This window comes from Mus caroli, chromosome 9 (assembly GCF_900094665.2).
Source record: "Mus caroli chromosome 9, CAROLI_EIJ_v1.1, whole genome shotgun sequence".
NCBI lineage: Eukaryota > Metazoa > Chordata > Mammalia > Rodentia > Muridae > Mus > Mus caroli.
This window is the reverse complement of record NC_034578.1, coordinates 3,795,675-3,806,387: the sequence shown is the minus strand read 5'-3', so window position 1 is coordinate 3,806,387 and position 10,713 is coordinate 3,795,675. Positions and strand designations below refer to the sequence as shown.

Below are 10,713 nucleotides of genomic sequence, written 5' to 3'. Positions count from 1 at the left end.
CAGACTAGTCTTTGTGGGATCCGGGAAGGGAGATGGCTCCTGTGGATGCTCCAGCAAAGCCCTCCTGGGCGGGGTGGACACCTCTCCTCTGGCAGGGAAGGTGCCCGGATATTCTGGAGCACGAAATGGGGCCTGCCTTAGAAGCTCTGTGGCTCCCGCACAAACAGAAGCTGTTAGCTTCTGTAGTCCACACTCTTACCTGTGCAGACTAGTCTTGGCAGGATCCGGGAACCAAGATGTCTCCGGCAGGTGTTCTGGGAACGGCTTCCTGGGCCAGGCAGACGCCTCTCCTCTGGCAGGGAGAGTGTCCGGATCCATACTTCGTATCTTAACCAGGCTCTCAGCCTCCTTCTGGGAGGTGAAATGGTTTATTTGATGGGTGAGTCCAGAGTGCTTATAAGAATGAAGGATGCAGTTTACTGGGATTCTCAACTGGGATCCAGAGGACCAAACAAAATGGAATGCTAATGATTGGATTAAGAATTGTCTTTAATGTTTAGTTTTAAGACATGCTTTAATTTTCCAAGTTTGCAAAGCATTAATTAGACTCAAAATAAGTGAGAGATTTTTGTCATATTTAAAACTTCACTGTTAGAAGAATCCGATACTTTAACTGGTTATTGGTTACCCAGCTGATATATAGTAAGAGTAAGAACTTGATGCTAAAGAATTGGGCTCAATTATTTTACTTTTTCATTTTATTTTTTAATTTTTTTATTAGGTATTTTCCTCATTTACATTTCCAATTTTATTTTAAATATATAGCCATTTGCTTGCATGTATATGTCTATGCACCATGTTTGTGCAGTGCCCTCAGAGGCCAGAGAGGGCATCAGATTTCCCTGGGTCTGGAGTTACAGAGAGTTATGGACTGCCATGTGGGTACTGAGAATCAAACCTGAGTCCTTTGAAAGAGCAGCCAGTGAATTTAACCAGTGGGTCATCTCTCCCACTCTTGAGTCTTCCTGAGGCAGAGTTCAGGTTAAAAGATTTGTTTTGGTTTATTTGTGGAATTTATTGTTAATTGTATGTTTTTGTCAGCACATGAATAATACTGAAAGTGAGCAAGCTTAAACTTTTATGATGTAATATCACTGTGCCAATTGAATTTGCTTTTCCTTTGACACTGACATTGAATGATGAGTTTAATGGTTCGTGACACAGGAACCAAGTATTGGTTTTGATCACTTGAGTGATATTTTTCGCCTTCATGTCATACTCAAATTGCCTCGACCCATGGAAGAAATAGAGGAATCCTAGAAGCAGAGAGGCATGGTTAGTTATCTTGCATAGTGCAAACTTCTCCCCTGCATCTTAATTTTATGAATATAAAGTCAATACTATTGTAAGGAAAATAAAGATAATGTAGAATTGCAAAGATGTAGTTTGCTTTCATCCCACTCCATGGGAATCACTTAGGAAAAAGCCAAGCACAAGTGTCAAAGCATCTCTGAGTGTGGTAGGCAGGCCCTGGCTCTCAAGCTAGATTTCAACAAGACATCTCAGTGAGGAGAAAAGAAGGGCTTTCTGGGTCTGTCCTTGGACTCACCACTCTCATTTCTATAGATGTGCAACATGTTTATCTATTTCAGGTTTGGGGGTTCTGTTTAGGTATTATGGAGATAATCAATGCAGCACTTAATTTTTTTTTAAAATCATTATTAGTGTGTGTGTTTACAGATGCATGCCATGCCATGGTGTGTGTGTGGTGGTTAAAGACAACTTTGTAGATCTGGCTTTTCTCCATCTTACTTTACATGAGAACCAGTGATTGAATTTGGGTCATCGACAAGTACTGCTGGCACCTTTACCCAGTGAACCATCTCCCTGGTCTTCAAACAATTGTTTTTAGACTATGAGTTATTTGATGGCCCAGGCCACTGTGTTTGAAAGTCTACTATTAGGACTTTGTTTGCATAAAGTTCTGGGCAGAGGATGTAGCTCAGTGGCAGAACATTTGCCTAGTACAAGAAGAGTTCTCAGTTCAACTCTCAGTACAGCTACTAACTTCAAACTAAGCAAAACCCCAACCAACCAATCAAACAAACAAAAAGCCAATTGCTAAATAGTCTTTTAAAATCTCCTGGGTCTTATCATAATCCCACTGCCTCAGATACTTGAAGCACATAGTTTTTTCATAAATGAACTCTAAGCTATGTATCTTAAACTATATATATATGTATATATTGTGAATGTATGTAATATATACACATGTATGTCTGTTTCTAAATATGTTTGGGGATCATTATTCATCTTGTGTGTTTAGTTATCTTTCTCACATTAGGGGCTATTTTAGGAACTATTTTAGGTCAGTGGTGATTGAAATTAATTTTGGTACTTTCTATATAGACTTGAAATAGCATCTCAGAGTCAGTTTAGCACTTGTTGGCTCAGTTTGAGAATGTCTACGGGGGTAATGCCTACCAACCAGTGTATGTACTTGAGAATGGTAACACTACACTAAAATCCAACATTTGCCCTTTGTGCTGTCCTGTTTTAGTCTCCCAAGCCCCCACACAATGGAGACATTGGCACTCACCATTATGTTGGAAGACAGCATCCACACGGAGGCGAATTCCTGGGAAGCACTTTATTATCCTCTGTGGGAATCCTCTGTCCATTGCTTGTGCCATCTCATCATACCTATGTGCAAATATTTCAAAGGATTCTTTCTACTTGATGTCTGTTTAGTGAGCTTAATCTTTCTGTTGCCAAGTTTAGAGTCAAGCAGCATTATAGGAACTGAGCAGGCCTGGTAGAGAGAAACACCTAATAGTACCAATGATAAAGACATGGTAGAGATTATGATACTGCAGTGTGTGTGTTTGCATGCTCAGATGCCACCGTACCAAACTTTGACGTAGTTCTGGGAATTGTTTTAGGTTCTCACAATTGTAAGGTACATGGTTTATTGACTCAGCCACCTCCTCAGCCTCTACTTACCATCTCCTAAAAACAATAAGAAAAATCACCAGTAGGCAAAGATGTAGCTTTTTGGATAAGGATCAACAAAATAATCAATGGAAAAGGCCACAGCTTCTCTCAGAGTAGTTCTTCCTGAAGAACTGTTAAATCACTTTGTAACTCTTCTAGATTCTGACTGGCTATGATTCTGCCATTGACAGTTTGGTTGGTATTGATATCTTTAGTACGTTTTTATTGTTTTTATTTAAGTTGGACAGAAATTATTGGACTCATTCAACCATCTTAGTTTAATAAGTGTCATACACTGGAGATTGCCGGCAACACAATCCACTGGGAGACTGTAGATTTGTTTTGTTTTTGATTATGTTGGGGTAATATTGCCAGGGATGCCTCCCTCCCTAATCAAACAAACAGAGTTACCTCCAGCACCAGATGCCAACAAAAAAGAAGGTTTTCCTTGTATCTTGATCATAGACGGCTGCATCAATTTTTTTCACACGTCTTGGGAATCCGAGTGTGTGGATGGATTTGGGGTAACCGGGCAAGACAGAATATCCCCTGATGACCCAGAAATTCTCATCTAGACAGAGAAAGGGATCTCTTCAGATGTCTTTTGCTCTGTGTCTTACAGGGAGGAAGAGATGACTCAGGAAGTTTGAAAATAACGAGGTATTTCGTTCCTCTCAGCTGCCAACCCAGTAATCTCATGCCTCTATTGTAGTTTTTTCTTGTTCTATTTCTTTTTATTTGCTAAGTATAATAATCCTATAAAAAGGAACATAGATGAGATAGATTGTTTTGGAAAAAAAGAATGGACTTCTACAGTTTTAAGAAACTATTTACTTTTTGTGAATGGGTGTTTCCTCTGCATGTGTGTCTTTATACCACGTATGTGACTGGTGTCCACGGAGGCCTGAAGAGAGCATTGAATTCTCTAGCACTATTTTCAGCCCATGGGTGCTGGGAATTGAACCCAGGTCCTCTGGAAGAGCAGCCAGTGCTCATGATTGCTGATCAGCTCTCAGCTTTTATAGTTTTTAATCACAAAAATTCCTTTTAGTGAGTTTGGGGTGATAGAAATCATCACAGCCATAGAGAGAAACAATTGTCACTGTCATTTATGAGGATAACCTAAATTAGGGGAGAAGCCCTTCACAAAACTCATGATTAAGATTGCATTTTGCAGAAATACCCATTGCCCTTTTAGAAAAGAGGAGAAAGAGGAACCATGACTGGCAAATTTACCTTTAAAAACAAGGAGCTCATCTCTGGGGCTTTCATAGGCAGCTTGAAGATCAGCTGGCAGAGATGGCCAGAAGGAATCAATAAACTCAAACTCAGCCCCAGCAATATCAGAGTAGACCCTCCATAAGTGCCTGCATTAAACACAAAATATTTCATCAATGATGTCCTGGTACCTGTGTCCATCAGCATGTTTCAGTCTTAGGTTTGTGGTTTGTGGTATGCATGCATGTGTGCCTACATGTTCACATATGTGGGGCATACATGTGAACTCATGTGTGCCTATGTGTGGAGGCTGCAGGTTGCCCTTGGGTGTTTTCTTTGATTGTTTTCTACATTGTTTCTTGAGGAAGAATCTCTTGCTGATGTACTGGTACATGCTCAGCAACTGGCTTTCTAGGTGAGTAGAAGACTGTTTACCAGGAGATCCTTTGATTAAAAACATCTTTATAAGAAGCTGGAGTGTCAAGGGAATAGGTTTACCTGCCTTTAAAGAACATAACTTCCCTGCGGAAAGTAGTGATAGCATCAAAAGTCAAGGTGGGGTCACAGGCGTGGGGCTCAGAGTTTCCATTTGGCTTGGTGGTTACCTTAGGTGGACTTCCTTCAATAAAAAAGAAAGACTATTCAGAAGGCACAGAAACTATGTCCTCATCAGGGTCTTACCTAAGTACATGTTTGCTTCACAATAATATTTCAGGAAGCAACCCTCTCAATTTCCTCTATGCAAAACTTTCTGTTTAGTTACCATATATGCAGCTCCACAATGCTACTAACCATAAATGGACTGGATCCCATCAATATCATCCTGAGAAAGTGGGTATTTGCTAGGATCCAGGGAGACGTAATTGGGGAACATCAAGGCTGTTTGATCATTGGAGTGGGACAGCCCCAGAGAGTGACCAAATTCATGAGCAGCCACAAGAAACAAGTTGAACCCTTGATAAAGCAGAAAAGATGACCATGAGTTGATGAAGAAATTTAACCCAGGACGCAGATTGCTCGAGACTGCTTACTCAGAAATGAATAGCTGGCATGGCAGTACACCCTTTTATTTCCAGGATTGAAGAGGCAGAGGCAGGCAGAGCTCTTTGAATTCAAGACTAGTCTGGTTTACACATGTGTTCCAGGCCAGCCAAGTTTACATGGTTAGAACCTGCCTTAGAAACAAAACACATATACAAACAAAAGAAATGGAATATTATTTTAAGAAATGGAGCCACCAATTTGAGGGATATGTATATGATCATCCTTATGTTCTTCTGTGGTTCTCTACCAACTGGACAATAAAGCCCTAACTTCTTCTCCTAGCTCTAGACAATCTAGCTCTTACCTTTTTTCAGCCATAGATACCTTTGCACAGCCCTCAGGTCTTTCTTCCTGGCTTGGTGCATTCTCTCATGTGCTCTGAGCCAGCCACTTCAAAACACTTTCATTTCTTATCTATACTAAGTTCTTCCTATACCTGTCTTTAGACTTCCTTTCCTTTTATTTTTCTCCTTTGAGACAGTGTCTCATGTATCTCTGGTTGGCCTCAAATCCACTGTATAGCTGAGGATGATCTTCACCTCCTGAGCCTTCAGCCTCGACCTCCCAGGTGGTGGAACTACAGGGGTGCACTACCACACTCAGTTTATTGAGTCCTGGGGATTGTACTCCTAGCCTTATGCTCACCAGAAAAAACTCTTTCAACTGAGCTTCATCTCCAGCCAGTGGATTCATTTCTCCTGCTCAGTCATGCTCACTACAGCTCTCTTCTACTCCAAAGCAATATAATACAATGGACGAAGAATGATAGGGACAGATGGCAACTCTTTGAACTGCTGGCCTGTACAGAGCTTAGTTGAAGGCCATGTTGATCTTATTCCTTGGAAAACAGCCTTGGTTAACTTGGACTACAACTCTGGCCTCTTTAAGAATTCATCTCACAACACTTTTCAGTAGAGGGCTTGACACAGTGCATGGAGGAGGAGCAATTAACACTAATTGGCTAAGGATAGTCAGATGGAGAAATCTTCCATTTCTGCTTCTGGATATGAAAGTGAAGCCTGTTGAAGAAAGCTTGCCAATCCTGAGTTTGGCAAGTGCTTGGGCTATTTCTTACAATTAATTAAGCACATATACTCTGGCTTTGGATCAAAATGGAAACCAAGGAAATAGTGGTTATTCTGCAGTAGAGGATACACATAGAAGAGTTCACCCCACCTCTCAGTTTCCTGAGTGCAATGTTCCTCCTTCACTCCTGTCTGTAATGCTAACTCATGTGGCACTGGCCACAGCTCATCCTAGACTCCCATTGCTGCTTGAAGCTCAGCCAGCACTGACCGCTTCATCTGTCTCAATAGTACTTGGGAGAAAAAGAGCTTCCTGTGCTCTAGTGGATAGAGCAATTAGGGTGTGTCTGCAAAAACTAAAACTAACCCAGAGTATTTGACCTCATGGAGTCAGGAATCATCTGCAGTCTTGTGTGCTGCCCATCAGGAAGGTCATGACCTTTACTTCCCTGGGATCAGGAAGGCCGTGATCTACACTGTCCTGGAATCATGGGGGCCAGATCTCAAACCCAAATTGTTGAGGGACAAAGAATAGTGAGAGGCGGAAGGTTCCTGAGCCTCCTCCTTTGCTTGATAAACATAGAATTACTGTAATGAAGTTTGGGTGTTTTCTCTAAAAAGTAACAGTACACTGAAGCTGGAGAGATTGGTTAGCATTTAGGGGTACCAGCTGTTGGTCCAGAGGATGTGAGTTAGGTTCCCAGGATTCACAAACTCTTATTCCAGGGGATCTGATGTCCTCTTCTGGCCTCTGAAATCATCAAGCATACATGTGGTATGCAGGCATACATGCAAGCAATATACCCATCCATAAGTACACCCAAATAAAACATGTTCAGTGCTGCTCAGGCCAACTTAGTTGCCTTAAAGGACAAGATCAAGTATAAGAACTAGGGTCTAATAATTTGCAGATGAGAGGAGACGGTTAGTAGAGAAAGTCTATGCTTTCAATTGACTTTTATGGGCCATAACCCCACAAAGTGTTTCTTAATCCCAGGCTTAAAACCACCAGCCCTCTTAAGTCTTCTTTTAGTCTTTAAGCTACAGGCAACAATAGCCATTGATTCAGTGTGCAGCCTTGTGCTGAGTATGGAGGTTAAAGCATCACACAGGATTGCAGAGGCTGTAAGGCTGGAACTTTTGAGAACACCTCTGGGGTTCACACAACACACCTTGCACAGTTTTGTGAACACAGTGGACCAGCAGGCACTGTGGAAATTCCCAGTGCTATGTTAATGAGTGCATGGGCAAATGGCAAACAGTGTTCTCAGACCAGGATGTGAGAGCTCTGTAAGAAGACTACCAGAGCATAGCCATTGCTAATGGTTGTTAGTCATCCTACTAGTGTGATCTGAGAATACAGAACATTATGTAAGAAACTAGGGAATTTGGACGTGAAAGGCAGATAATTGTACAGTGCTTCTTTCTAGATGATTTTTTTTTAGATTAATGCAATTTTCTCACAGTGAAAATTAGTCTCACCTTTCCCATCCTTGGCTATCCATGTTTCATCTTCGTCAAAGTGAGTGTCACCACCTAGACCCAGACCAGGAGGAAAGGCATGGCCAAGGACTCCCAGAGGACCATCAAAGTGACGAGGACACCAGCCATGGACTGAAAGACAGTTGATGGGGAGATAGCTCAGCTCCCTGTGATCTTAGAAGAAGTCACTCCCCTCACTGCAAGCCTTACCTCCTGTCCTGAATGCTATCATTATATCTGCAACCCCCTTGGATATCCTGGTAAACATCAGTGGAGTGACCTTGCTCCAAACTTGTAGAGCTTTCTGAATAGCCTCATCCACATCAGCTGGTGTCATATCAGGAGTATAGTTCATTATTCTGAAAAATAGGCAACATTATAGGAACTGTGGATATGGTAGTTTACTAGTCATGGGCCGTAGTGACTTGTAACATTGTGCTGTGCTCCCGCTTTATTTAAATGAGACAGCTTTACATAACCCAACTTGGAGTTTCCTTTCTCATGCTGCAATAACACACTTTGGCCAAATGCAGCTTAGAGGAGGAAAGCGTTTGTTTGGTTTACAGTTCCTGGCCACAGTTCATTACTGAGGGGTTTGGGCAGGAATCCAAAGCATGATGGAAGAACACAGCTTGTTGGTTCACTCTCAGGTTTATGCCTAGCAAGTTTTCACCTATGTGTGCACCCTTGAATGTTTGTATGTGTGCTACATGTGTGTAGGGACCTGCAGAAGTCAAAAGAGGGCATGTAATCCCTTTGAACTGGAGTGCCACATGATTGTGAGCTGTCATGTGAGTACTGGGAATCAAACTTGATTTGCAAGAGTGTACAAGCTCTTAACTGATGAGTCATTTCCTTAACCTCTTAGCTAACTTTTTTTTTTTTTTACTTGTTTCCTTAAATCTCTTGTAGTTCCTTATCCTTAAATAGCCAAGTATCCAGAGTATACATTGTTATACTGGGACCCATCTAAGATTTGAGATTTGATAGCTCTAAAACACACACACACACACACACACACCCCTCAAGCACCCCTCTACATGAGCACATGCTTGGATGCACAAATGAACATGTTCCTCCTCCCCCACACTCACATCCTTCCCTTCTTTCTGCACACCTCATCACGCCTCCAGGGCACTGTAGCAGATGGTGGTGCTTCCTATTCTGAGCTCACAGGGGACAAGAGAGCCTAGAGATTGGAACCTGTCTACTGGAGCCAACTCTGTAGCACTAGCTACAGCCTTTCGATTTAGTTTCTGTGTGGTTGTCATATTGCCCACAGCATAGGTCTAATGAGGGATGAGATACATAGAACCCACAAAGTGGCATGCACTTTGAAAGTGTCAGTTAGATAAGCCATCACTGTAGTTGCTTCTTGGAGATTAATTATTTGGGTTAGTTAACCAAAGTTGGTAGAAACATTACCTGTATGTAAGGCTGTATTTTCTCCACCCAGGGAGTGTGTAGCCATATTGCCCCACATCTGGTACCCCACACCTGGGCACTTTCATGATCGCTAGTGTGTCTGAATCCAGTTTTCCAGTCACTGTCAATCCGAAAAATGCCTGCATCTCCCGAAGTTTTCCATCAAAGAGACTCCTGTTCTTGCTTTGGACAAAATGACTCCCTTCTATTTCAAGAGAGTAGAACTGGTTGAGATATGCCTGTCAGGAAAGATGTAAAGGACACAGACTACAGGAGAGCAAAGGTTTATGAGTGACTAGAATTAGCCAAATCACACACCCATACAACAACTAAGGGCAGCCACTTGGCTTATATTCTTACTGTTCCTTTCATCTTATGCTCTTGAAATTCTAGGAGACATCAGAGATGATGCTCTATTTTGCAAACTTATGCAATTTAACCTTAGAGTTAGACTCACGGAAAGGATCTCATTCTCTTGAGATACACTGAGACTCTGCAGGAATGTGCTGTCTTGGAAAGTCCCGAGAGAAGCTATAAAAGGCACATTTTATTGCTTGTTGCTTTTTAGCATGCATTGAGCTCCTACCTGGGCCAGTTGGTTGTTCTCCTCATTTTTGTCCTTCCTGTCTGGAGGAAATGCAGAGGAAAGGGTTATAAAATTAACCATCAGAGGCAGAAGGCACTTCATTCCTGTCTCTTCAGTTAAAGCTTGTTTCTGTTTGCATGGCATTTAGAAAGTTGACAGTGAGACGTGGCATGAAGTAATCACTTAATTAATAACAGCAAAGCACATTGCCATGAAGTGTCTCATGACTTCTTTTTCCCCTTAGATAAACTTGAATTTTGCAACCACAGTTGGTGATTGTTTATCTAGCATATTGCTCACTTTTGAGCGCTGACAATAGCAAGGCCCCCAAGTTAGTCTTCTGGTCTCAAAACTGGTAGTTTTCAACATATAAGTTATTATGAATTTTGAAATAATTTTCTTTGGCAGAAAACACTAGCATATCTTGGTAGTGTGATGGGAAGAGACAATGGAGTCGGATATTAGTTTAAGTACTGTGCTATGGTGCCTGGCTTCTATATGAGTTCTGCCTACTGAGCCACTTCCCAGACTCTGTGTCTTATTGTCAGGAGTACTGGCTAGTTAAATATGAGTAACTATTTGTTATTATTATTTATTTTAGAATTATATTTGAATGTTTTTTGTAATGTCTTTTTATGGTAATGATGTTAAACATTCTTTTTAAAAAATTATTTGTTTTTTATATCCTAACCAGCTTCCCATCCCTGCACTCCTCTAGTCTTTCCCCCAACTTCTCTTTTCTCCTCCATATGTTAAACATTCTTATATCAACTGTTTGTTTTTTTCTACCAGAATTGTCTCTGGTTTCTCAGAGTTTTTTGTTTGATGTCTGTTTATCACATTGCCAACTTTCAAATGTTTGTTAACTATGTTGTGCAATCTGCTTGAAACTTCTGGGAAAGAAAGTTATCTGGTTAGTACCCAAGGATGGGTGTGGGGAGTTGTAGACCTTTCTTACAGGAGGCAGGGTGTATTCCAGGCTTCTATGGTATGTGATGA

The 10,713-nt window shown here is 41.4% G+C and overlaps 1 protein-coding gene across 1 annotated transcript; it reads right to left on the bottom strand.

Annotated features, from left to right (window-relative positions):
- Positions 1-998: 998 nt before the first annotated feature.
- Mmp27 (matrix metallopeptidase 27) lies at positions 999-9,920 on the bottom strand. Its single transcript, XM_021172651.1, has 10 exons — positions 9,715-9,920; positions 9,129-9,367; positions 7,914-8,062; positions 7,704-7,835; positions 4,945-5,106; positions 4,651-4,771; positions 4,171-4,301; positions 3,346-3,505; positions 2,540-2,643; positions 999-1,256 (listed from the first exon to the last, which is right to left on the bottom strand). Exons 1-10 carry the CDS (start codon positions 9,856-9,858, stop codon positions 1,021-1,023), a joined length of 1,578 nt encoding a protein of 525 aa, XP_021028310.1. The 5' UTR covers positions 9,859-9,920; the 3' UTR covers positions 999-1,020.
- Positions 9,921-10,713: the final 793 nt, after the last annotated feature.

Excerpts from the sequence above, each read along its gene's own strand:
- Mmp27 (XM_021172651.1), bottom strand. The coding sequence starts at position 9,858 with ATGCCATGCAAACAGAAACAAGCTTTAACTGAAGAGACAGGAATGAAG. Across the intron at positions 4,302-4,650 it reads GTTATGTTCTTTAAAGGCAG|GCACTTATGGAGGGTCTACT; the intron begins GTAAACCTATTC and ends TGTTTAATGCAG. Across the intron at positions 3,506-4,170 it reads TGAGCTCCTTGTTTTTAAAG|ATGAGAATTTCTGGGTCATC; the intron begins GTAAATTTGCCA and ends TTCTCTGTCTAG.